Source organism: Ipomoea nil, unplaced genomic scaffold (assembly GCF_001879475.1).
Source record: "Ipomoea nil cultivar Tokyo-kokei standard unplaced genomic scaffold, Asagao_1.1 scaffold1576, whole genome shotgun sequence".
Lineage (NCBI taxonomy): Eukaryota > Viridiplantae > Streptophyta > Magnoliopsida > Solanales > Convolvulaceae > Ipomoea > Ipomoea nil.
Window position 1 is genome coordinate 855,230 of NW_017618004.1, and position 27,485 is coordinate 882,714.

Genomic DNA, 27,485 nt, shown 5'->3' on the forward strand with positions numbered 1-27,485 from the left:
TAATTTAAGTGGAGGGGGGCCAAATATTTTGAAGTAACAACAAAATTTTAAAATTCTATATAATATTTTTAAAAAAAAATTAATACATATATAATATTTTTAAAAAATTGGGGTGGGGAGGGGGGCCAAGGCCCCCCAAGGCATTAACTTGCCTCCGCCCCTGGGTGCACAATGCATTGTGCGTCCTAGTGCACTGTATAACGATTGCTTTATGTGTTCTTAGGCTTTGGCTGATAATTATTGTAATTGTTAATTAATTATTTTGATATTGTTAAGGTGGCCCATTAAATATATGGTTAGTCTGATTGGTTAAAGATGTCACTTGGCTACCAACCCCCTAAGTTCTAACAGTTTTATGGAAAAGACAATCTAAAGCAATACATCCCCCACTTCGTGGAAACCTACAGCGACACTAGGACAATGGAGATCTTATTGTCAAGTAGTTTGTATGCTCTTTTGAAGGGCACTGCTTTTAATTTGTACACTAACTTGAAACTCGATTGCATTGATATTTGGCATGACGTGGAGCGCGAGTTCTTAACTCACTACTTCTACAGCATAAAAAGGACCATCAGCTTTGTAGAATTCACCACTACTCACCAATGGAAGGGTGAGCGTTTAGTTATTAACATTGAAAGATGGAAGGAGTTGTCTAAATTGCATTGAAAGGATATCATAGAGTCACAATTGAGATATACATCCAAGGCACTTCGAGCTCTCTTACTTCTTGCAAGGGATTGAGCCCAATACATTTGAAGAATTATCCAGTCAAGCTCGCGACATTGAGTTGAGTATTGAAGCCAATTATGGGCTTAGCATGTTGAATATACCCAACTCCTTCAAGGTACCTGGAAAGTATGTAAGAGGTTAAGAAAGGATGTAATATCTTTCCATAGCAAGAGAAGAAGGAGGCGATGAACGCGAAGACTCGACTCGTGAGAGTAAGTGACCAAGAAAGATTACTCCATGGCCCATTAAGGGAAATTAGAAAGATGACCGTTGAAGAATGACATGAGAAACAATTTTTGTTTTTGGATATTACATCTCTCCTATGTTCGATGAGTTGTTGAAACTCAAATTGATTGAATTGAAACAAAATCAAGCACCCAAATGAAGCTTCTAGGGTGGATGATCGTAATTACTGTAAGTACCACTGACTCACCAATCATTCAATAGAAAAATATTCTGTTTTCAAAGATAGTTTTATGTCGCTTACTTGGGATGGAAAAATAGAGCTCGATGATGCTACTACAAAAGGGTGGGGGAAAGCGACATAAATGCCCACTCCCATTTATTATAAATATAAGGATAGGAATATGCCAGATCTCTTTGTACAATTGTATCCTTATTACTTTTATTATCATTATCATTGTGTAGAGATATTTTAGTCTTTATACTCATTATTTCTTATCATTCCAATCTCAACCAAACAATGGAATTAATATTCCTAATAATTTCTTTTCAATAAATCAACCAATAGAATAAATCTTCTTAGTAATTTCTTTTCATGGAATTTCAATTCGATTTTTTCTCGAATATTTTCTGCGAATCAAACGGACCTTAATGTTAAACGTACTAGATCCAACGATAACCTTGCAGACCTTTAGTAAATAATCATTGCCTACCTCAACTTTTGAGAAACTTATTTATGGAATAGGCATGAGAATGAGTCTTGAAAAGCAAGACTAAAGGTCTACAAATCAAGGGGATATATATATATATATGTAATGCGCTACATTTTTCTTCCCTTTGTCTTAAATTTTTCCAATTGGGGTTTTCCTGGCCTGAGGTTTTAAACTTTTAATAATGTAGCATTGGAAGAACAAAGCATTTGAGTGTGTACTCTTTTTTCCTTCAGTATCGTTATTTTTCTTACCGGGATTTTCCTTACCAAAGTTTTTAACAAGGCACATAAGGACTCATCAATATGGTAATTGGTCACAAGGGAGTGTTATAGAACACAATAACTTAGAGTCTAAAGTGAGTGGACTCAATTACCTCAGCTCAGAGATCTTTTAGACATTCATCTTTTATCTTTCACAACAATTTAAGCATTACCGGCTTGAATTTTACCCAACATATCATGGAGAAGCCAATTTGTCATAATTCTGTACGCATTCTGAGTCATATGGATACCATCCCAACTAATCCTTTTACTTGGATCTGAACACACTGGAACTCCAGGAAATCCACACATTTGATTCATGTTAAAATCATAATTTCCTCCCACTCCACAACAAGACTTCTGAATTGAACTTTCATCAAATCCTACAAAAAAACAAATAAACAAAGAAGAATGAGATAATCCTCTTACAAAACTGATATGATTGGATGCCAAATTAATTCATTAATGACCATTTCTTGTGCTCGTACCAAATTTTGCAGAATGTTGTAAGAGTGAAAGGTAGGCGTTATAGTAATCACCATAGATCATTGTAACATGAGGATGTTGTTTCTGCAAATCTTGAATGGCTTGTTTCAACAAGTCATTGTGGTATATAGACAAATTGTTGAAATCCCTCAAGCAGTGGTGTTCATCATAGGCCGATGGTTCATTTGTTTGAAAACCTGTGAGATACATTGGAATACAACCAATTGGAAAATTTCCAGGAACTATGATTCGAGTAGCACCATAGCTAATGACTTTCTGCAAAATGTAAAAAAGAGGTCGGAGTTCAAAACCCCTTCTTGTATGGAAAATCAATATGTCCAGCACTTTAATTTGCTCCTTAATTGGTATGGCAATATGGCATGGTGCAAACTAGAATTAGTCTAAGTATGGTATTGACTTAAAAGTGCCTCCTATAGTTAAGGTTTAAGTAAGACGCTTGGTGGTCTAAAGAAAACAAATTTTAATAATGTTTTATGATAAAATTTCAATTTTGGTCCCACGAGTATTAGCAAAATAACAGTTTTGGTCTACATGTTTAATTCGTACCAATTTTCATTCACGACTACTGTTTTAGTACCAATTTTCCTCCACGACTTTTGTTTTAGTGCTAAAATTCATCACGTCGGTCACTCATTCATTTAAGACATGCCAAAATCTAAAAATTTTAATGATATTTTCGTCCTTTTCAACTTAAGATCTCAATTTGAACATTAATAATGAGATTTAAGTCCTAAGATCGATCCCGGTTCGTAGTTCTCCTCCTCATCTTACCTTCATTTGAGGAGGATGACTGTGAATTGGGATCGATCTTAGAGGTTAAATCCCTTTATTCATGTTCAAATTGGGATCTTAATTTGAAAATGACGAAAATACCCTTAATAATTTTATATTTCGGCATATCTTAAACGAATGGGTGACCAGTGTGATGAATTTTGACACTAAAACAATAGTCGTGGATGAAAATTGGTACTAAAATAATAGTCGTTGATGAAAATTGATAGAAATTAAACATGTGGACCAAAACTGTCATTTTGCTAATACTCGTGGGACCAAAATTGATATTTGCTCATGTTTTATTTTAGCTAGTAGTAAAAGACGAGCCCGTTTGAGTAGCTCAACTGGTCATAGAAGTTAAATGTGTCACAAGAGACAAAGGATCCTCACTAAGAACATAGTGGAAGCAATTAACCTCTCAAAACGAGGGCAAATTATATCGTGCACCGTGGTGCATAATCGATTATGCACCGCGCATCAAAACGACTTCGTTTTATTTAATGAAAAGAAACGAAATTCGTTTTGCGCCGTTCCGTAACGTTCCGCAAAAAATAACTCTGTTCTTCAGTTTCATTTTGTATACACTGTAGTTTCAGTTTAACACAACTACAGTTTCATTTCGATATAACTACAGTTTCATTCAATATTTATACATTCAAATATGTGAAAATGTTATTTAATTTTATTTTATATACACTATAGTTTCATTAAAACACAACCACATGATCATTTCGATATAATTACAGCTCCATTGTACAATATACACTCAAATATGTGAAATGTTATTCAGTTTCATTTTATATATACTGCAGTTTCATTTCACCACAACTATAGTATTATTTTGATATAACTGCAGTTTCATTTGATAATATAAAAATAATACGTGAGGCAGTGTCGGTTTAGATACACTGTAATGTCACTCCGTTACCAACAGCGCGTCATTTGTCTGCGCCATTTTGATGCGCGGTACATAATCAATTATGTACCGCGGTCCACGATATAACAACCGCAAAACAAGGGGCTCCAAAAGACGAAATAAATAACTAACCTTAACAGCAACCATGATGACTTGGACAATTTCTGGAACCATACTTCTCAACTCCTCCATGTTTTTCCCTTGAACAAATGCGTAATTAATATCATTGCCTCCAGTCTCTCCAACCATGAAAAGAGAATTGTTACGAGTCTCTGCGCAACCTAATAAGAGAAAGGAAGAAGAATATATGGTATTAACTCTTTAAGCTTTAATTTTTTAGTAAAAAGAAAAAGTGATTTACCACTTTGGGTGCCATTGCAAGTGGAATTGAAGTATGTATCCATCCAACCAAGTTGAACGGCCAAAGAACTTGCCGTCACCGGATTCTGGATGTTTTTGGCCGCCAATGCTTCGACTGAGAGAGCCGTGGAGCCGGCAACGGCGAAATTGACACCATTACTGAAGTTTGCATTTGTGTTTTTGTTAGGGTTTAGGAGCGGAAGACCAAATGCCAATGCTGCGTACATAAATAAAATTTGCATTGTTAAAATTGTTTTTTGGGTGACGAGAGAAATCCGGTCCTAACCATAGCTGATCAGCTCAAATGAAATATTATGGTTCAGTATGTAGTATTTGAGACAAAAGATCAATGTTTGAATCTCCTATTTACTGAGTTAATGAGTCACTGTAATTTACATCCTCCTAAATGCTCTGTTGGGTCGGGATGTGGGAGTCTTTTGAAATTGGGGATTCAACTTTTTGGGAAAAGCTCAAATGAAGAATATTGTTGCTCCTAAAATTTGCATTGTTGTTGATAATTTAATATTGTTAATACAATTAATCTCAATTACAAACATTATGAAAAATAGCAATTCATCTTGGCTAATTTGGGAAATTTAAACAAGCATGTCATACTATATATTGAAAGTATATATGAGACAACAATGAAATTTTTATAATTTAAATTTACTAGATAAATAAAATAAAAATTCATACCAAAAAAGTCAATCATGAGAAGTCCATCCGAACAACGACCAGTAGCTTTTTTGAAGAAGGTTTCACCGTAAGGAAGACTAGCATAGGGAGAGATAGCTCCTACGGGACTCTCCCTGATCAAATTTCCAGTGTCTGAAATCGAATCACCAAGTTGATATATTTTATCTATCTTCCATGAAAAGAACACGGGATTGAATTGTATTGCATCAACAAATTGTTGAAAAATTAAAAGTGTAAAAAAAAGCATAGAAAGCATTCGAGTTTTCACCATTGCTAGTTGAAAACTTCATTGCCAAACTACACAATTCCAAAATGTACACTTAACATTTGGTTTGTATTTATAGATGTGCTTTAAATCGTCTCAAAGTAGGTTTGTTCATAACTTGTAATCCTAATAGGGAGACGAGTGAAAATCAATTGAATTAGCTAGGAAAAAATGTATTGTCCTAGTTTTGTTGGTTTAGTAATACACTATGCTTAACCTAACAAGTTTCTTCATGGAATAATCATATATAATCCATAAAAGTTTTATTCACGAAAGCCTAAAACGCTTAATTAGTTAGCCAAACTTTTCATATAAGGTATCAACTTAATAGACTTTCTAAATTGAGTTCAATACAAGATTGCATCAAGTATTACCTAATACAATTTCGTTGATCTAATATTGACTTTCGTATAAAACACCTCTCGATCTCCATCAACTAAACAAAAATTAAAATAATTAATCAAGTTAATACCCGGTTTAGTCCCTTCACTATCTGAATTTACCAAGTTGGTTCTCAACTATTAATTTACCTAATAAAATCCCTGACTAATTAATATTTTTTGATACATTAAGTTTCTCAACTTATACCATACTAACTTAGCCTCCTAGTCAGTCTATGTGTTGACTCTGCGCACAAGGGATCTATCTCCATACTTTCACCAACTTGGGGAGCCCAATCTCCAATCTAGGGAACCCAAGGCCCAAACTCCTCACCCTACTGCTGGAGTGACAATTTTAGGTCAGGTGGTCTACCACTTGAACTAACCCTGCGAGATCTTGACAATGTAATTTTTACTCAATTTAGTCTGCTGTTTAATCTTCCATTTGTTGACGGTTAAAAGTGAAGACAAAACTGTAATTTTGCTAGTTTCCTCCCTTTTTCTCCATCATCGATTTTTCTCAAAAATCTTGTGATAGAGAACTCTATCCCATTAAACATTCATGTTTTTTTTTGTGCCTATAAATGAGTTAAGTAGCAACAAATTAAATCTGGAGGGAAGCAAAAGAATTCATATGCTCAGGACAGAAATTCAGATTTATTCACATGTCATGTATGTCATCATCTAAATCAATATAAGAGTAATCGATCTATTAGACCATAACTCAAACTAAGATAAAGGTTCATGAATATGAATTACAAGGTTCAATTCACTAATCACTTAATATGACCAATGAAAACACTACGCAACCTCTCAAAGTGAGGGTGGTTCATTATGCGCAGTGAGCACCGGTCTAGCCTCTGTGATTCATGTTCAGTTGAGTTACCATGATTTACATCTTCCCAAATGCTCTATCGGGTCGGGGTATGGGGGCCTTTAGGGTTGAAGTTCAGCCTTTGGAAGAATTAAAGCCTCACAAACCTTTTAACACTAAATCACTATAACATAATTGACTAGATGACTTCTTCAAAAATAATAATAATAATAATAATAATAATAATAATAATAATAATAATAATAATAATAATAATAATAATAATTCTTCCCAAAAAAATAATAATAATAATAATAATAATAATAATAATAATAATAATTGACTAGATGACTAGACCATGATTCAAATAAAAATAAAGAGTGTCAAATTTTAAAGATAAAGCATTAAAGATTCATATAATCTGATTTTAAAAATGACGACGTTAGAATTTTAATATGACGTTATTGATTAAACCATCCCACAATTCAAACTAATATATAAATATTCATATAAAATATAACTTGTTTCTAAGATAATGTTAAAGATTAATACAATCTGATTTTAAAAATGACGACGTTAAAATTTTAATATGACGTTATTGATTAAACCATCCCACAATTCAAACTAATATATAAATATTCATATAAAATATAACTTGTTTCTAAGATAATGTTAAAGATTAATACAATCTGATTTTTAAAATGACGACGTTAAAATTTTAATATGACGTTATTGATTAAACCACAATTCAAACTAATATATAAATGTTCATATAAGATATAACTTGTTTCTAAGATAATGTTAAGGATTCATACAATTCATTATTAAGATTATGTTAAAGTTTTAATATGACGTTATTGACATTTAAAAAAAAAAAAAAAAAAAAAAAAAAAACCATTCATTCTTTTTCAATTTCCGTTATTGACCAAAAGCTCTGTATCAAATGCCACCTACGGATTTCATTTAAGTTCTTCTTGTCCCATTTCATTTAAGTTCTAGCAGTAGAATTCCCTAACAAAGACCCATAAATATTTTACAAAATAATATTCATTTTTATATTTAAAAACCATTACCTTTTTACCTTTCGTGATTTATCCTTGTGCGTTTTAACTTAAAACAAAATAGATAAACTTGTGATAAATGTGAATGAAAGTTGGTACATTTTATTTATGTTCATTTTGTTACTTTTTTAATACATTATATTATAAATGTTATACTATACAATTTTTTAAACAAAAATCACTCTTACCATTATAATTTATGTTATCATCATTTTTCATTAATGTTACCGTATATATGCGTGCATCCATCATATCTTTTCTTATATTATTTAATTGTAATAATATATAAGACATTAATACATTATATTAGAGTAATATAGTAAACTAATTTGATTTCATTTACATATATTAATTATTAAGGATTAGTTAGTTATTTATTAAAATATAAATATTAAATTTTTAAAGATTATGATTATTATTTCTTGATATTGTCCAAATTTGATAATCAAAATTTACCATTTTAATTTTTTTTTTTTTTTTTTTGGAAAAACAGAACTCAATTCATTAAATCATCATCAAGAATCAGAAGCAGAAAGATGGGCGGACCATCTAAGCACTCCCCGGAACCTGTCACAGAAACGGCACCCCTACTATTTTAATAAACTATAAAAGATCATTGAAATTTAAAGTTACTATTATCACCTTCACAAATCATGTCGGGGTATCAGGTGTGGGAGTCTGGGAGGAGAGATTTTGCTTTTGTGAGAGGATTGCAGAAACAAGGAATGATTTTAATTTATTTAATTAGTAGAAGCATCATATATATGATATATCCGCAGGACAATTATATTAAAGTAATTTAGATTATTAGATAGATATAGAGCTAGCTGCAGGGCGGTGATCTGCAGGCCAGGCATGAAGATCAGACTACTACTAATTAACACTCGCGAGTACAGAAACAACGGCGGCGGAAACCGCGACAATGGCCGCCGGTGAAGCCTTCGCTTATGCAGACGTTGGCGCAGTTGGTGTTGCTCCAGCATTGCCCTTTGAATCTCTGGCTCTGAGACTCGCACAGCCTGCCCTCAACCCCCCTCATCGTCATCTTTCCGTCTGCACATACATAAATATATACTTTCTTCAATTCATTTTACCCGGCCCCTTACTTAATTCACAACTATATTATATTATATATTATAATAATGAAAAACTAATTAAGACACTGAAAGTAATACATAATATTAATTACCAAAAGAAGGGAGTAGAAGCAGCAACAGCAGAAACACATTGGATAGCTTAATGGACTCCATCTTTATATTTATAAATTATTTTGGAGTAGTATATATTTTGTGGGCAGGGCTGGCTTTCAGTGTATTTATAAGTGGGAGAGGACGCAGACAGAGGTGGGCACAGACAAATTATATATGTTTATAAACTTTTAGATATATACTTACAATAATAACATGTTAATTTAATGTTAACAATACTCAAATATATATATATATATATATATATATATATATATATATATATATATTCTATTAAGATAGAATAAAAAATTAATTGAATAGATATGTTGAATTTATTTTAATTAGATAGAATTGAAGTCTTCTATTTAATTTAATATTTTCATATACATATATTTAATTTCAATTTTTATTTATTTTGAATTTCAGTTCAAAATTTTTTAAATTAAAATAATTCCATTTGATTCTAAGGGTGTGTTTCAAAACTTGGAAAATGAGTTTTGAAAATCATTTTCCAAGTTTCCATTGTTTGGATGTGTCTGAAAATCAAGTCAACGGAAATCATTTTCCGTTGACTTTGGAAAATAGGCTTGTTTTGAAGTGACTTTCCCTTTTTTTGGGGAAGTCATTTTCCAACTTTTACACCAACATCACACCACCACCAACATCATCAACACCATACCACCACCACCTCACTACCACCATCACCACCACTACTGCCGCCGCCACCACCACTATACCACCGCAACCACTGCCACCACACCACCACCATCACACCACCACCACTATCACCACCACCACCACCACCGCTGCCACCATACCACCGCAACCATCGTCGCTGCCACCACCAACACCATACCACTGCAACCACCATCGCCACCACACCACCACCACCACACCACCGCTGCCACCACCGCCACCGCCGCCACCACCACCATACCATCGTCGCCGCCACCACCACCACCATACTACCGCCACCACCATCACACCACCACCACTACCACCACCGATGTCGCCACGACCATACCACCGCAACCACCGTCACCGCCACTACCACCGTAACCACCGCCACCACACCACCACCACTTCCACCAACGTCATACCACCACCCGTTATTATTATTATTATTATTATTATTATTATTATTATTATTATTATTATTATTATTATTATATAACAAATAACACCATTATCACTACACCACCACCAACACCACATTACAACCACTATACCACCACCATACCACTATAATATTTTTGATATATTATTAGTTATTTTTTTTATTATATTTTAAATTATTATTATATATTATTATACATGTTGTTATATTCTAAATAAAATAATTAAAATGTTTAATTATACAATTCTACTCATTTTCCAGAAATGAACCAAGCACACCAAAACAGTTTTCCAGAATGAAACCAAACATTGAAAAGGAAAATGTTTTCCGAAAAATAACTCATTTTCCAAAAGTCATTTTCCTGTTTTCCAAACGGACCCTAAGTTCTAAGTCTAGACCAACATACCTTTGGAGGGGAATATCACGCAGAGAAATATATATGAATTAGGGGAAAAAAGGCATTACCCAAAAGTCAATAGCGTGTAGCGGGAAAGGAGAAAATGACAAGTTTTTGGACACCTACTATTTCAGAATGTGTCAATACAGAAATACTTCAAGCGTGAAGAAGTTACGAGTAACAAGCATATATGCGAGTTTAAACAGAGATTATCTTCTTCAAAAGCTCTCAGCCATTCAAGCTTAAATGCTTCAAGAATCTTACAAATTCTATCCAAAAGATTAGTCTACTTGACTAACAACTTTCAGAGATCTTTCTCTCACCCTTTTCAAGACAACTTCGTTGTAGACCCTAGGAGAAGGGGGTGAAGTAATGAAGAACATGCACCTTTGTGATTTGTGAAGAAAGTTGTTCTCGAGTGTCTTGGTGTAGTTGTTCACTTGTATTTGGGAGATAAAATACTAGTGAAATACTTCATGTGTTGAGAGAATATAATAGCGGAGTAGGAAATTTCTCAAACCACTATAAAAATTGTGCCTTAACCACTATATCTCTCTACTCGTTATTTTCATACATGGTTTTCTTTGAACTTAATCACACATGTAAACACTTTGTATCAAAACGCTACAAATCATTTAAGGCCCGCAACTTACAAAAGTCTTCTGCGATGCACTTTAAAATTTTACGTTAAAATCTATAATAAAAAATAGTTTTTAAATTCATAGAAAGTCTATTTAACACTTTCCCCCTTTAGACTTTCTCACTGTCTTGATACAAACAATAAGATTGCAACAAAATTTACAATTAACCTATTGCTATTGCAAACTAAATTGCAACAGATTTAAGCAAACTATTTTTTGCAACGAAACTTACAACAGATTAAATTTCATTACTATATTTGCAATGAGATTAGTGAGGGCAAACTCGTTGCATATATTGTAACATATTGAAATCCGTCGCTATATATTTGTAACAAAGTAACTAAATATGAATAAATCGTGTAAACATTGCAACGGAATTTACAACCAAACTTAATCTGCTGCAGAATTTGCAATGGAACTTAATCAGCTACAAAATTTGCAATGGAACTTAATCAGCTACAAAATTTGCAACTAAAAAAAAAAGTGAATACCACTTACAATGCAATTTGGAGTAAATTTGATTCCTAACAACCTTTTATCTCTTTTCATATTGTCAATTGTTCATACAATATTTTTGATTTTGAGAGAAAATTATTAGAGCTCTATAGCATATCCATATTGTCAATTTTTCACACAATACTTTTGATTTTGAGAGAAAATTAATTATTAGAGCTCTATAGAAAATTAGGAAAACATATCAAATTGAGAATGATTTGTGTTTTGAGAGAAAGTTAATGAATTTTCATACTTATCATTTCATCACCATTCATTTTAATGGATACTTAAAATGACGGACTAAAATAACCACAAAACAAATAATTCATAAATTAATTAAATATGATCAAATGTATAATTAAAAGATTGAATTTATCATTATATCATAATCAAAAGACTAAAATGACAATTTTTTCTTAATGATTATTAAGAAGTAGTACAATTTTTCCTAAAAATATTAAGATATGGGATGATCGTACACAAGATTTAGGGTGTGTTTAGTTCATGGGTTTACACACTATGAATGAGAATCAAAATCATAGTTAGTGTTGATAACTTTTTAAGACACATATATGAGATTTGATTACCCTTTGAATTAAAAACCTTATTTCCTACTTAAATATAAATCGGTATCATTTCATATTATTGGTAATCTGATTTATAAGTTTAGATCAGTGTTTTTAAATTTTTATTTTGATTTTTTTGTTCATCCTTTAGATATCACTATATTAATTAGGATCAATTATTTTTTTATTTTTGTATTTTTAAAACATTTATTCCCATTATAGGGTCATATATAACCAAACATCAATATTGATAACCATTACAATTCTATCTTACTACTAAACATGCAAAATACTTTTACTAAAATCAATTATTATTATTAAGTATTTAATTCATATTTCGATTTGATTCCCTTATATTATGCGAACCAAACACGCCCATACTTTTAAAATTTTAATTTTCGTGATTTATGCGTTAGTTTTAAGTTGGAACAAAATAGATAAACTTGTGTGAACACAATTATTATATATACTTGAAAATTAACAAACATGAGCTTATTACCCAAACCCTAATAATCATTTAAATTTATTTATTTAGTAGAAGCATCATACATATATCCGCAAGACAATTATATTAAAGTAATTTAGAGAAAATATTTGTATAATATAATTTAGATAGATATAGAGGTAGCAGGGCGGTGATGTATCAGTGATGAGGACATTCGCGAGTACAGAAACAACGGTGGCGGAAACCGCGACAATGGCCGCCGGTGAAGCCTTCGCTTAAGCAGACGCTGGCGCAGTTGGCGTGGCTCCAGCACTCCCCTTTGAATTTGTGACTCTGAGACTCGCACAGCCGACCCTCTACCATTATCCTCATCTTCTCATCTGCAATAATAATTCAAATACTTCCTTTATTTTACTCTTCTTCTTTTTTTTTTTTAATGAAAAATGAAACCGGCAACTACTATTTGAATGAAAATGTGTATGAATGGTATAAACTCTGACTTGTGGTATAGTCGATAAGGGTCTCTTTGTGAGATTAATCAGTTTAAGTTGCTGCTCATATAGCTTATCAGCTCAAAAGAAGATTAAAATTGAAATTCGTGACTTTATAATTACAATTTTGTATCATAACCATGTTAGTTGGATTACTAAATTTCTGAACATATATGATTCTCACCTGATTATGAACTTTTATATATATATATATATATATATATATACTATAATAATGAAAATAGTAAGGAGTAAAAGAAAAATATAAATAAAATGAGTGAAAGTAATATATATATATATTACCAAAAGAAGGGAGGAGAAGCAGCAGCAATAGCGGAATGACAATGGATAGATTAATGGACGCCATATTTATATTATTTATTTATTTATAAATTAATTTAAAGTTAATTTGGAGTTGTATTTTGAGGGCAGAGCTTTCAGTGTATTTATAAGGGGGAGAGAATGGCAGAACGCAGGTGCAGAAATATGTATGACACGTAGCAAGAGTTGAAGCCCACGTGTAGCTCATGTAGTAGTACGTTACATTATTATATTCTTAATAATTAAGTTTAGGGTTTTACATTTAATTTACATAATCTCAAAGGGAAGTAGTACGTGTGAAGTGTCTACATACATTCTTTGTTAGGTGACGTATGAACAAATTAAAATGGATAAGCACTAAAATTCTCTGCATTTTTGCGATATTCTTTTTTCTTTATAAAATAACTCAATTAATTACCATATTATTATATATCTTTGCAATTCACTTAAAAATCACTTTAAAAGAAAAAAGTGATCTCACTTTTACTCCACATAAATAATAATAATAATAAATTAATAATAGTTGAACTAACTTATAAGGCATGGTATATCTTTAAATTATGTTCATTTTTTATATATGTTTATTAAACTACACATTATATTTACAATTTTGTATTTTACTTTTTTTTTTCAAGACAAATTACTCTCACACTGTTAAATATTCTGTTAGAGTGTCAATTAAGTATTAATTTTTAAATCAATTAACTAACTATATTCACCTTGAAACATTGCATGCTTATCAAATTATTAGATATTATATTATACTAAACCAAATATATTTTACTATGAAGTATTATTTAAATATTTATCAATTATAATATATAATTAATCAACGCAAATAAACTTGAATACAATTATTAAATTTTTACAAATAAATAAACTATTTATAATAGTTTACCTAGACTACTATAAATAAATATAACATAAATTATATAATGTGTGTCATTTATTTATACTATTTCACTCGTACTTGTACAGAACTCAATTGGTATTAAGTGATAGATTAAAGGTAAATAAAAGGAATAGCTTCCTTAGTTTATTAAAAAAAAAAAAAAATAGAACTTTATTCTATAGTATAATAATATATATAATTTAAATATAGGGCGGCCGGCGGTGATGAGATCAGGCATGTTGGCAAGAGCGAGAGCAGAAACAACGGCGACGGAAACCGCGACAATTGCCGCCGGCGAAGCCTTCGCTTCTACAGACGCTGCCGCAATTGGTGTCGCTCCAGCACAGCCCTTTGAATCTGTTGCTCTTTGACTCGCAAACCCGCCCGGATCCTCCGCCCTCCACCCTCACCCTCATCCTCATCTTCGAATCTGCAAATTAAATTAATTATAATTCCTCATTTATATATATATATGGACGGAGCCCCAGGGGACAGGGGTCAGCTGTCCCCCTCACCCCACCTCCACCCCATATATAATTTGTGTATGTATATATATATATATATAGTATAAGTTTTAGTATTAGTATAAGAAACTTGTAAATATCAATAAGTAGTTGGATTAGTTGGTAGAGCATGTGTATGGTAATGGGAAGGGTCTTGAGTTTGAGACCTTGTAGTAGCGTAGTGTGTCTTTCCCAAGCTTATAGCTTTAATACATTTACTTTATATATATATATATATATATATAACATTTTTGTTATATTAATAGTGATATATGTTTATAATGTGTTTTCTATTCAAACTGTTTTATCAAATTAAAACTATATTTCTTAAGTAATGATTATAAGAAAAAAAAAATCTTAGGTAATTTATTTTTAAAAAAAATTATATCTTTTGTTTTAATGTCTCAATTTTATTGGAAAAAAATTTCTGAATTCGTCCTACTTCTTCGTCCCTTTCAATGGAATTTTTAGCTCCGTCCCTTTTTATATATATATATATATATATATATATATATATATATATATAATTTAGTTGTGAAATAATATAATCTATCCAAAATGACTATGATAGAAACTTGTAATCATAAAATCACAACTTTAAATTTTACTTTTTCAGTTTGAAATGTCAGCAACTTAGACTGATTAATAATATTTTAATGAATACCTTAAATTTTAAAATGCAATGTGATGATATTTTCGTAAATATTTTAAACTTTAACCGATCGATACTATAAAATATATTCAGTAATATGTGACTATGCGAGAGTATAATGCATTTGGTAAACTTCATTTTAAATAGGTAAGGGTATTTTTTGCGAAATAATAGGTAAGGGTATATTACAAGTTACAACCTAACAATTAAAAAAAAAAAAGACTAAAATGACTAATAATGAACGATTAAAGAATTTAAAATAGCCAATAACCTTGTGGAAAGTAATTAGACAATATTGACTCTCTGTACTTCAAAAAAAGAATTTAAAATAATTTTTTCTTCTTTATTTATTAAAACACGTCCGACATCATAAAACACTACAATATATAAGAATTCTCATATTTATTATATATTGAAGATTATTTATATAAATTAATTTATTACCAAAAGAAGGGAGTAGAAGCAGCAGCAAGAGCAGAACGAGACTGGAAAGCTTAGTGACTGTGTTAATGGACGTCGACATGTTTATATATAATATTATGAATGTATTGGGATCGGAGAGTATACACTATACTATATAATTTGAATGTACTTATAAGCAGGATATACAACTGGAGACGACACTGATGACGCACTGCGAAATTGTGGGTAGACACGTAGCAACAGTTCAATGCCAACGTGGACACCTAGGTCCGGTGTGGCATGTTTTTTAGGTGACACGTGTAACCTCATGCAGCAATACAAGTTGCGATCAGATTAAACCCAAACAGAAAAAGAAGAAAAACAATATGGACACTCAACGTTTTGTATTTTTTTTTTTTTTTGAAACTAGATATTAGTTATTTTGATGTATGAATTAGTGTTCTTACAATATATATATATATATATGTGTGTGTGTGTGTGTGTGTGTGTGTGTGTGTGTGTGTGTGTGTGTGTGTGTGTGTGTGTGTGTGTGTGTGTGTGTGTGTGTGTGTGTGTGTGTGTGTGTGGGGGGGGGGGGTTGGACTTCCATTTGAAAGATTGTGAGTTCGAGCCTCAGTGGAAGCGTTATTGGTTCTTTGTGTTTCAGTAGGTTGAGAAAGTATATGAACAGATACTACAATGTAATAGAGCCAGTAGCATTCAAAATATATATATATATATATATATATATATATATATATATAGGTTGAGAAAGTATATGAACAGATACTACAATGTAATAGAGCCAGTAGCATTCAAAAAATATATATATATATATGTGTGTGTGTGTGCGCGCGTGTGTATAACAGTACGACCAAATAACGCTTTCCCAACCTTATAACCTTAACGTCCAGTACATTTTCCATACTTCCAAAATTCCCCATCTCATTCTGAGTCTAGTAAAACTTAACTCAACATATTTAAAAATCAATTTCTTTAATTTCCTTTACTATTTCTCATAAATTCATAATATTAATTTAATATTAGTATACAATTTTTATTTTTAAAAATAATATTAAACTCAAAAAAAATAAACAAATTCGAAAATAATGAGAGAACATTGAAAAGAAAAAAAAAATTGACTAGTGAATAGTGTACAAATAAAATAAAATAAAATAAATACTCTCTGTCTCATTTTATGTATTACTTTCTCAGTTCCATTAGAGGTGTTCAATCGGTAAACCGAACTGAATTAACCGAAGTTTTTTTTTCCTTTAACCGTTAACCGAATCGAAGTTTGCTCTACTGAATTTACCGAACCGAAATTTTTTCGGTTAACCGAACTTTTTAAAGCTAAAATTTAAAATTCTAAAAATAACACCTAAAATAATAAATCTAATTAAAATAAAATACATATCATAATAAATTCATAACAAAATATACAAAAACATTAATTAGAAACTCCAAACATCCATAATTTCAAATTAATATTTATATTTATATTATTATTTTTATATATATATTAAAAACTTCGATTAACCGACCTTTCGAACCAAATTAACCGTTAACTAAAATTTTAAAATTCCTTTAACCATTAATCGAAACCAAAAAGTTCGGTTCGAAAACGGTTAACCGAACTTTGTCAGTTCGGTCGGTTAACTAAAAATTATCCAAAGTTTGCACACCATTTTTATCTGTCATACTTACTATTTATCATCAAATAAACTCTTTTTTTTTTTTTATTTATTCTCTTTAGTATTTTTGCTTATTTTTAAATTCAATCAAACTTCTTTAACCGAACCAAACACAAAATGAGATGGATGAAGTATTTATTATTTTTTATTGGTCAAACTAACTATTTTTTTTTTACATATTTTCTTGAGTATTTTTTTACTTAATTTTTAAATTTACCTTTTTGTATTAATAGTACTTTTAATAAAATTTCTAAATATATAAATTTCGTATATTAATATTAAATTTAATATTATAAAAGTTCGATTAAAAGTAACCTAATCAAGCAACTGAACTAGACACAAAATAAAACGAATGAAGTAGTGTACATATTAGGTAAAATGAAACAGAGTGTTGCATTGCATTTATGCTTCTTTGACGTCAAAAACAGTTAAATGTATTATAGTACCAAATATGAACCGCATCGATACATAAACCATAATCCATAATCATAAGCTTGACCAGGAGCAATACTATGGTACATCTTTCATCTTTGGATATGGTAGTGCATGCAACTCAACAATTCCTTAAAACAAAATATCTTTCAAGTTTAAATTTCAAAAAAAAAAAATGTGCTACAAGCTCGCATTCACTACCACTAAAAAGGACGAAAAAAGTGACTTCCACAGATCTACATTATGTAATAATTAAAAAAAAAAATCCTACTTAAATGAATAACTCTCGTCAGACCTAGATTAACATAACCTCTTCCATTCAAACTATTTGTATGTGAGACTCTCAACTGAATCAGCAATCCAAGGAAATACATACCTGAGGAAGATGAAAGCAAATATAAGATACTGTGGCAGTTAAAAATCATTCATAGGTCTTCGCAGGCCGCAATATATAGCTTTCCGGAAGAGAGGGTGAACGTCTTCTGTCAGTACTGTGGCGTCCAACTTCCCTACGTGCGCCCATATCTGTACACCACACACCATTAAGTTAGAAGAGAATGTTGTTTTCTTGGGTTTAGTCTATGATGACGGTTTATGAAATTAACTCGAACAAACTTTTGGATTATTGGCTAAATTAGTGTTTGTACGTACACTCCATCAAACTATGGACTATCTAATCAATAATCTCAATTTAATTGCAATCATTAGATTAAATGTCAACACAACGATTGAGCAACCACAGTTTACCTCAGAAGAGTATTGCCTAGTAAATGCCTTGAGATAACCCAGAGTTGACAAACACCATTGCTCTTTTTCGCCTAGATTATACTCACTCTTGCCTCCATTTTGAGGATTGCTGAATTCAACCAACACCAAGAAAATAAATTAATAAGAAAGAACTAAGTAATATTTCAGATATTTGCCACTCAAAGATTAAAGTAGGTAATTTTCCGGGCACCTTTTCTTTGGTTCTTCATTATCTTTGTCCACTTCCATTGCAGAAGAATCTTCAAGGTCAATGGTCATTTCATCTGCCTGACCAGACGATCGCAAGGTTCCATCTGCAAACACTTCATGAAGTGGTTCTGCCAAGACAGTCGAAAAGTTTCTGTACAAGGAAAGGAACAGTGCCTGTACATAGGATATTGAAACAAAAAACGGCAAGTCAGAGATGAGTAACTCAGAAGAAATGTTCAAGTATTGCATCCAAGACAAAGATTGCATTTGAATGGATATTTATGTATATATGCACGCAAGGTTATATCAAGATATACCTCATTTTCATCAAGTGCTCGAGCTAGAAGAGCTTCTTTTGCTTCTAGAGACTCGCAAATAGATACCTCCTCCTCTTTTGCTTTTTCAGCATTAGCTTTTAGCCGTCTCATTTTGGCAGGGTTTTCGCCAACAACAGGTTCACCATCCAAGAGAGTGAGCTTAGACTCGGCTGAATCCAATTCCGACTGGGTTTTAGATACAGTTTCTTCAACCAACGTAAGACTTCTCTTGAGGGTTGAAATATCTTTCCTTAAATCACAAATACGATTGTACGTCTTACTGACAGCATTTCTCAGAACCTGTGAACAATATCAGAAATCAGTGCATAAGTGAATAATTATAATCACAATTTAAACGGATTAGTGAGATTAACCATTTTATCACATTAAATGAAAATTTTCCTAGTTATAGTCAGGATGATAAGAATAAGAGCACATCCAATGTCCTATATAATGACCTACCTCCCAGGGGCGGTCAGAAGTATGAAATTGATCCACATTTGCTGAAGAGAAAACCCATCTCACAATGGCCAGGTTAGATATAAGCCGGTAACCCATCATTCGATCAATGGCAATTGATGTCATCTGACCATTATTCTTCCAGTAAGAACTTATTTCAGATATGAGAGTAACTTGTTGGTCCTCATCAGTACAGATTTTAGCAATGACTTGGCCATATCTCTCCAAGACAGTAATCAGATGAGTAAAGCTTTTTGATCCAATGTCAAGAAGGGTTTGAAGAACAACTGTGCGAGTAATTTCCAAACTGTGAACTGGAAGTACGTTATTGTCCATCCAAGATATAATTTCTCGAGCAGTTTGCCTTCCTTTAACCATACCACTGAGCTCCACAGACAGAGCATGGTCTGCTTGATCTGTACCATCATCTGCACCGTATTTAAAGCTTGGCCCACCTTTTGGAGGAAGCAACTCCTCTAGAGTAGGTGCATTCTCTATGCTCTGTGTATGTGAATAAACAAATGAAGTCATAAAAGCCAATTAATGGTATATTTAAGCACAAACCTAGATGTCATAACAATTTTTTAAGTCCAAACCTGCTTAATTTTGTCCCAATACGATAGACGGACTTCCCTTTCCAAAACCTCTTGAACAAAGACACGTTGAGGAGCCCATTTCGGGAGGTCTAACACATAAGCCCATTCTTCCCACGGCCATATAAATTGAAAGTTTGATCTGGAAGCAAAAAGGAACAGAGGAAAAGGAAATTCAGGTAAAAACTAAAGAAAACATTACTGACTCTTGATAAATCATGACAGCTTAGGAAACATCGGATTGTCACCAGCAGAAGCATCAGGCAGGATTAGTACAAAAATGATGGCACTTATTAATGGCCATATCAATTGCATTAAGAACTTAAAATGCAAACTTACAAATGATGTGAGAACCATAGGATGAGACGTGTTCTGCACTCCATATCTAAGTCTGCTATTCTATCAAAAAGAGCACGTACTGCACCCGCAACAACAGCAGGAAAAGCCCCTGGAAGTGCCTAAGAATTAAAATCTTTATGGTCAGAACTTTTGTGTGCTATTAAGTGGAAAAAGATATCTATAAAGCTAAAATCTAAAGCCTTTCATAGAAAAGGAGTTGCTTCATAATATTACCTTACATAAGTCGATGATCACCAATGTGTAATATATTGGTTTAAATGGAGGCTGAGGTAACAAAAGCAGCTGCAGGACCAAAGAGGTGAATAAGAGATTAAATAGGATGGCAGATGTCCAAATCTGAGCACTGTCAACAGTGTTCAATTCTCTTGTTAATATTTATTCAATACAGTACACAATGCCCACCACTTTGACACAGGTAAAAGTATGGAGGTAAAACAAATATTTTGTGACATCTCTTTCATCCTCGTCTTTATTACTTAGTTGTTTGTTGTATTGAGCCAATAGGAGTCAAATATGGATTCCTAAAAATGGTACTCTTACCCAGTTAGAACAAAACAGAAAATAAAATAACCTTATTACCTGAGAAAATATTGTCTCTGCCATAAGATATTCATATCGGAAAGGCACGGGCAGTCCAACCATGTATGAAGCACATTCCTTCCGACTAGCTTTGCGTCAAGCAAAACAATGGAATAAGTACATAATGCATGTCCAAGTGTTAATGTAATTTCATGAGCAAGGTGATGTCCTGGTGTGCTAGAAATGCTAAAATCATGAAGATAAAAAATGTGGAAATGATCTTATCAAAACTGGCTGAGTTATAAAGATACAATTGGATATAATTAGATAAAAGATTTGGTATTAAATTCCCAAATTTTAAAAGTTTGGATGTAATTGTTATACATAATTGGATATAATTATCACAAGACAAAGGTTTGATATTAAATTGCCAAATATTTAGAGGTTTGGTTATAATGGTCCCAAGGCATAAAGGATTGGGTTCTTTCACCAACAAGCATTTAAAAATACATTAAATGTTCTGTTAAACACACACACAACAATTTGAAAATTGTAAGAAATTTTATATATAGGAAATAAACAAGAAAAGTTGTTTTGATCAATGAATAGTGATAGGTTATATATAAAATGGGATAGAGGGAGTATCTGATAACCTAGTGCATGTGCACTGTATAAAATACACAAAAATCAAGTGCTTGTGAATTTAATGACAAATTAACAGAGTCAACGAACCAGCCATTCAGGAATAAGAGCACATCCAACAAATACTCTTCTACAACAAAGCGATCTATTGGCTGAATATCCTGCCATTAGAAGTAAGGAACGGAAACAATAAGCAACTTTCAGGATGTTGCTGTGTAAATGCAACCTAAATTGGCAATAAGCCGCCAAATATTACAATTACTAACATTTAAAAGTAGTCATTATGAACTGATGTACAGCAATTTCCATATTGTCAAAACACATTATAGCTCTAACTATCTGACAATAGGAAAGCTTTGAATTGTTAACTAGTCAGTAGTCATAGTCTATTAATCTGAAACTTTATACTTCTAGAAAACCCAATAAAATAACTGCAATAGTAAAAAAAATAAAAAATCAAAGAATGCATAATACCAAACAGCATTATCATCAGAAATAGTTGACTACCTCAAACTTGCTTGCTGGAAATATATTAAGCCGTCGTATCCTCTGGGGATATTTCAAATCAGCTTCATGCTTTTGTCTACCAGGAGTACTGTCAGAGAGTATTTCAGGTTGCTCGGGACAGCTTATGGGACCAAAATCAAGGGACTTCCCAGCAACAAGCTGCGCCTCAAAAGAAAGATGTGGTCTGGGAACTAAATAAGGAAAAAGAATCATTGACATATACAAAATGATGAAGATTCAAGGATAAGTTCTAAAATTGGGAAAAACTAAAGCACAAAAATATGCACTTGAACCTATTTAGATGTGTAGGTTGCAAACTATATAACCTAATACTGGAAGAGTGGAAGCAGCATCCAAATTAATTGTGTTAGGAATAACTGAATAAGAGACATGAAGAAATCTATATTACTGGCAAACCCAACATATAAAGCTTCTGCTTGGCAGGGCAAGAGGGTAATCTGTACTCTGTACAGAGCAAGCCACCCCTATTTTTGCATGGTTTCTGGGTCACACAAGTAGTGGCTTTATCAATCTAAGCCAAGACCAGACTTCAATTTGTTCATAATTCCCAAAAAAAAAAAAAAAAAAAAATTTGAATAAAGCAAATATTCTTAGGTATACTATCATAATCATTGCCTATTACAAACTGAATCTGATGCACTCTCCCTAACTTAACCAAAATTTAGCATCTAAAACAAAATATTAGATAACAGAATTCGTTTTGAACCAGCTATCACAATTAATAGAAAATGTAAACCAAAGTTAAATGCAAGAAAGCCTCAGCAACTTATGGAAGACGTTTATCAAATGTGTTTAGTGCAAGATCAGCAATACAAGTAAATATATAGTTACTGCTTTAGAAGACTACTGGAATAACATTTTTTAAGAGTAGATTGCAAGAATACCACTATCAACTTTCCATTCTCGATTGGAAAGGTCTTGAATTCGACCCCATAGATCCTCCAAGAAATCCTGAAGATCAAAAACTTCAATAGTTAACTAATGCCTTCCAATTAATTACAATGTGATAGCAAAACATTATGAAAACCTGTAAAATCATGGTCAGATAAATATGCATTGTATAATTTGGTTTGTGAAAACAAATCATTTATAGCATTTAAATGATAACCAACACTGATATACTGCATCTCCAACGACAGTTTTGCTAGAAACTCCTAGTAGTGGGAGAATCATACCCAATGATTTTATACAACAACTCTTTTTACAGATCACAACTAGAGCCCACACCAAGGTTCTTTTTCATTATATTGTCTTATAAATCCTAAACTCAACCCAGAAAACAAAAGATGAAGCAAGAGAGAGCAAACTAGCTTCTTTTCAGATATTTGTGGATATTTCTCTTCTTTTATGTCTCACTTTCTAAATTTGTGTTGTGGTAGTGCCTATCCTTCATCTTTCATCTTTCAATCATTAAATCTTGCATCTTTAAACAACAAACTCTATTTCAAAAAGGGAATGGAAGTAAGTTACAAGTTTAAAAATAAAAATAAAAATAAAAATAAAGAAACAAACAAAGAAACAGAATCAAATCTTGACTCTTTAAACTACAAAGTCCATTTAAAAAAAATCAAAATCAAATCAAGTTACAATTGAAAAAAAAAAAAAAAAAAAAAAAGCAAACCAACCTTTTCATTTTGACCATTGTCAACATCATCAATAACCTCAAAGACAGAAAACCCTGAATCTGAAACATGCCTTCGGATACTTAAGTAGGCTTCAATGCCAACCATGACTCTTTCAATCTCCTCAGGAACTTGCTACAGGATTAAAGAAAATCAGTTCTCTTTTGCAATTTTTCTCCAAGAGGTTAAAAGGATTTAGGTTATTTAGATTTAATTAGTCAAAGAGACAATGGGGACACCTCAACAAGCTCAGCCCCACCCCATGGAAGACATGATAAAATACAGGTTATATAAAAGTCAGCACGTGCTTGCCAAGCCGGATTTCCTTTCTCCTCATCCACTGTAGTTGCTGCTGATGACAATAATGTTTCAAAAACAACCACTAAAGAACTTGATTGGATTACTTTGCTGCACATCTGTAGCACACAAAAAATACATAACAGATGACCAATAAGAACTCAGCTTGATAACATAACTTAAGAAAGATCCTTAAAGTAGTCATATGAGGAATGACAAAGTTTTAAAAAGCTGATGTAAAACAAATAGAATGAAGGAAAAAGAAATGTTCATTCTTGACAAACATAGCATTCAATTTTCTAAAACAAAAAGTACATGGGTAAAAATGAGACAATCTTCCGACTTTAGCAGAACACAGGCACAGATAAGCATTCTTAGGTTTATCCATAAACCAAGATGAAGAAATAATCAAATCCAGTTCATTTATGACCTGTTTAGTTGCAGAAAATAACTTTCATTTTCTAATACATTCAATTTCCATAGGAAAATCAGAAATCATGTTCAAATTCAATTATTTCCAAATACATAAAATGTGAATTTATTTGAAATCAAATTGTTTTCTTTGGATAAAAATACCAATGCAAATAGTAGGTGGTGATGATATTAGGACAGAGGTGGGCATCAAGTTGAATCAGACACAATGGATGTCAATATTTTTTTAGTGACAAACAAAGTAAACTAAAAACCAGACTGAAATAAAGTTCCAGATGTTAGTAAATGAAATCTGGGATAGATTTAAAAATTCAAATATCAAGGGAAATTGAAAATTCTGCCTTTCAATTGATATTGTAGCACAACCCATTATTATTTCAAATATCTGAAATTTTTTTAAGCAGTTAAAAGTATGATAAAACCAAACCAAAGATGAAGTTAGGTTTTTAGATTCTTTTAATCTCATTTCAGGTTCTAAATTGGCATAAATTTGTATTGTTTGAATAATTCTGTGTTGCATTTCAAATTGTTAATTTCAATTCTAATCACAACACAACACAGAGTTTAAATATCACTATGAAAATAAAATAAATAATAAAATTGAAATTTAAGTTACGAGAATTATCAAGTCAAGTTCAAATTCAATATGCCTGAATTTCATATTCTTCTTCTAATAGGGCATATCAAACCACTTGTTGTGGACCATAGTGATGGGCACCAATAGTGGTAGATAAATTCATGTTGAGTAGTTATTGGTAGTGACACTGGTGGACAAATGTAGATCTTAGGAGGCTTTTGGTTCAAGGAATGTTTGTAGGTAATGTAACATTCTTGGAAATCTCACATAACCTAAGAAATCGGGAGGAATAAACCAAGTTTGAAAATGTTGCGTTCCCTAAAAAGGTCACACATTCCCTTGAACCAAATAAGGGCATATAACATTCCAATATTCACATTGTAGGGTTTACGCAATATAACCTAAACAAAGCACCACCACCCTTAAGTGGGAGTGGAGGAGAGTAGATAATTATGGAAAAGCAGCATGAATAGTAGTAGGGGATGGAAGTACACAGTAGTGGTAAAGGTAGTAGAGTGGTGGTGGTCAAGCATGAAGATTCATATATGTTTTGCATAAGAAAAAATACTACAATCTACTAAATATTTGGAAGACAGGCAGATAGCGTGCTGAATATGGAAGAAACAAAAAAGAAGACTCAGGAAACATACCAACACAGTCAGGAACCTCAACAAAATTCGGATTGAATTGCAATTTCCAGAATCCAAGGCATCCTGAAATTAGAAAAGGAGTATCTATCACAAACTGGCATGAGATAAAAAGGTCATAGAATATGTGGTAGCTACTTCTAGCATCACTAGACCTATATTTCATAAAGAAAGAATAGAAAAAGAAAGAAAGGGTAACAGCTTTTTATCTTTAAATAAAGCAACACGACAATAGCAGATAAGAAGATGAAACAGATGCAGTAAACAGATATTCTACATTTCTACATGCCTCAAAGACCTTTAATTTATCCTAGGTAGCTCACCTGCAGGTTACTTTGAGTGCTCTCCACTAATTTCCTGACAAATTCTTCATTCTCCAAATTCAGCAAACCAACCTGTAGGTAGGGGATAGTAAAGAGGTGTGTAAATAAGTTTTAAATCCCAATCAAAGTTTTAAATAATAAATATATCCAGCTCTGTGAACTGCATATGCATCTAAATCCCAATCAAAGTTATAAAAATAAATCAATAAAAGCTAAAATTTAAATAAATAAATAGAGAACCCACCAAAGTTCCATAGAGTGGAATCTTGTGAGGCAATTGCTCAGCACACTGGAGAAGAAACTGCAATGATGTAGGGAGCATAAAGTGGACAAGTGAGAATATAAATCAGAAAATAATATTCTACCACATTTTCACAACCAACAAAAAGGCATCACAAAGTGAAAACTTTGCACCCAAAAAAAAAAAAAAAAAAAAAAAAAAAAAAAAAAAAAAAATCACTAGATAACATTTCATTCATTTCAGGCAGCAAAGTTAAAGAATCAATAAACATGACAGCGATTTTTTAACACAAATAAGGTTCAAAGAGGATAGCGAGTACGAGCTGTCTTACCGGCAGAATATCATCCCCAGAATGCTCTAATTCTCGGCGAACCGAGCCGAAACATGTCTCCTGCATCATCAAAAACAACATAGCGTCAATGCTGAGCAATGGTATGGAAAGCTAATATCTTTATCTTCCGAGAGGAGCTCAAACAGCTATATACTAACAGAAAATGCTTTCAGAACAATTTCGCAGAAACATAAAAGCTAGGGTTTTGTGAAAAAAAAAAAAAAAAAAAAAAAACAAACAAACAAAACATAGTAGAAGACACTAACAATTTGGTCTTTGAAGTCTGGATTTCCGGCGTACTCCGGGCACTTGTCGCCGATCCGTAAGAGCAAGCTCCGCCAACCGCTCATTCTAAACACTTCAAGAAGAAGAGAGAGACGGAACGGAGGGGAGAACAGAGTACAAAGGCGGGGAAGATTTTTGGGGACAAGGCCCAAGGGTTTTTTTATGCAAATTTTATAATAGGAACCAGGATATAATTTCAAACCAATCGCGAGGTTTATAAATTATAGCTCGTTTCAAAAAAAATAAGTTATAGCTAATGACATCTGAGCTGAGATGAAAGAATGAATCACTTATAATAAGTCTATAAGACTATAACCCTTCTGTAAAAACTTGGGGCGTGATTTAGTGAAAATGATTCTTCTCGACTTTCGGTATGGAGCAGTCTTAAATTTCCAAGTTAATTATATCATTTAAAGTAGGTGTTTACTATTCAACGAGAGAATTAATCAACGCGTCCGA

At 32.3% G+C, this 27,485-nt stretch overlaps 2 protein-coding genes and 1 long non-coding RNA gene across 5 annotated transcripts; all 3 read right to left on the reverse strand.

The window, feature by feature from the left end:
• Nucleotides 1-379: 379 nt before the first annotated feature.
• On the reverse strand, nt 380-5,420 carry LOC109190386 (acetylajmalan esterase-like). 3 transcript variants are annotated; one of them, XM_019340852.1, is made up of 6 exons: nt 5,139-5,420; nt 4,444-4,659; nt 4,215-4,363; nt 2,374-2,647; nt 1,999-2,268; nt 380-848 (listed from the first exon to the last, which is right to left on the reverse strand). In XM_019340852.1, the coding sequence occupies exons 1-5, from the start codon at nt 5,407-5,409 to the stop codon at nt 2,048-2,050; spliced, it is 1,131 nt and encodes a 376-aa protein (XP_019196397.1). In that variant the 5' UTR covers nt 5,410-5,420; the 3' UTR covers nt 380-848; nt 1,999-2,047. The 3 variants fall into 3 exon arrangements, with proteins under 3 accessions (XP_019196397.1, XP_019196398.1, XP_019196396.1); XM_019340853.1 differs by lacking the exon at nt 380-848 and having other exon boundaries at nt 1,600-2,268; nt 2,425-2,647; XM_019340851.1 differs by lacking the exon at nt 380-848 and having other exon boundaries at nt 1,600-2,268.
• An 8,820-nt stretch (nt 5,421-14,240) lies between these two features.
• On the reverse strand, nt 14,241-15,942 carry LOC109190381. Its single transcript, XR_002055682.1, has 2 exons — nt 15,813-15,942; nt 14,241-14,643 (listed from the first exon to the last, which is right to left on the reverse strand). It is a non-coding gene; the product is annotated as an uncharacterized LOC109190381 (long non-coding RNA).
• A 2,013-nt stretch (nt 15,943-17,955) lies between these two features.
• LOC109190618 (nuclear cap-binding protein subunit 1) lies at nt 17,956-27,261 on the reverse strand. Its single transcript, XM_019341147.1, has 19 exons — nt 27,008-27,261; nt 26,742-26,801; nt 26,414-26,470; nt 26,170-26,241; nt 25,850-25,912; nt 24,133-24,309; nt 23,897-24,028; nt 23,156-23,222; nt 22,251-22,441; nt 21,834-21,904; nt 21,162-21,246; nt 20,796-20,864; nt 20,562-20,680; nt 20,226-20,364; nt 19,633-20,130; nt 19,171-19,470; nt 18,855-19,027; nt 18,644-18,752; nt 17,956-18,421 (listed from the first exon to the last, which is right to left on the reverse strand). The coding sequence occupies exons 1-19, from the start codon at nt 27,089-27,091 to the stop codon at nt 18,311-18,313; spliced, it is 2,577 nt and encodes an 858-aa protein (XP_019196692.1). The 5' UTR covers nt 27,092-27,261; the 3' UTR covers nt 17,956-18,310.
• Nucleotides 27,262-27,485: the final 224 nt, after the last annotated feature.

Coding starts and splice junctions, on each gene's coding strand:
- LOC109190386 (XM_019340852.1), bottom strand. CDS start 5,409: ATGGTGAAAACTCGAATGCTTTCTATGCTTTTTTTTACACTTTTAATT. Junction 4,660..5,138: donor TCTCATGATTGACTTTTTTG/GTATGAATTTTT, acceptor TTATGTACGCAG/CATTGGCATTTGGTCTTCCG. Junction 2,648..4,214: donor TCATCATGGTTGCTGTTAAG/GTTAGTTATTTA, acceptor TACATTTTGCAG/AAAGTCATTAGCTATGGTGC.
- LOC109190618 (XM_019341147.1), bottom strand. CDS start 27,091: ATGAGCGGTTGGCGGAGCTTGCTCTTACGGATCGGCGACAAGTGCCCG. Junction 20,865..21,161: donor CAGAGACAATATTTTCTCAG/GTAATAAGGTTA, acceptor TTGGTCCTGCAG/CTGCTTTTGTTACCTCAGCC. Junction 19,028..19,170: donor GAGCACTTGATGAAAATGAG/GTATATCTTGAT, acceptor TCCTATGTACAG/GCACTGTTCCTTTCCTTGTA.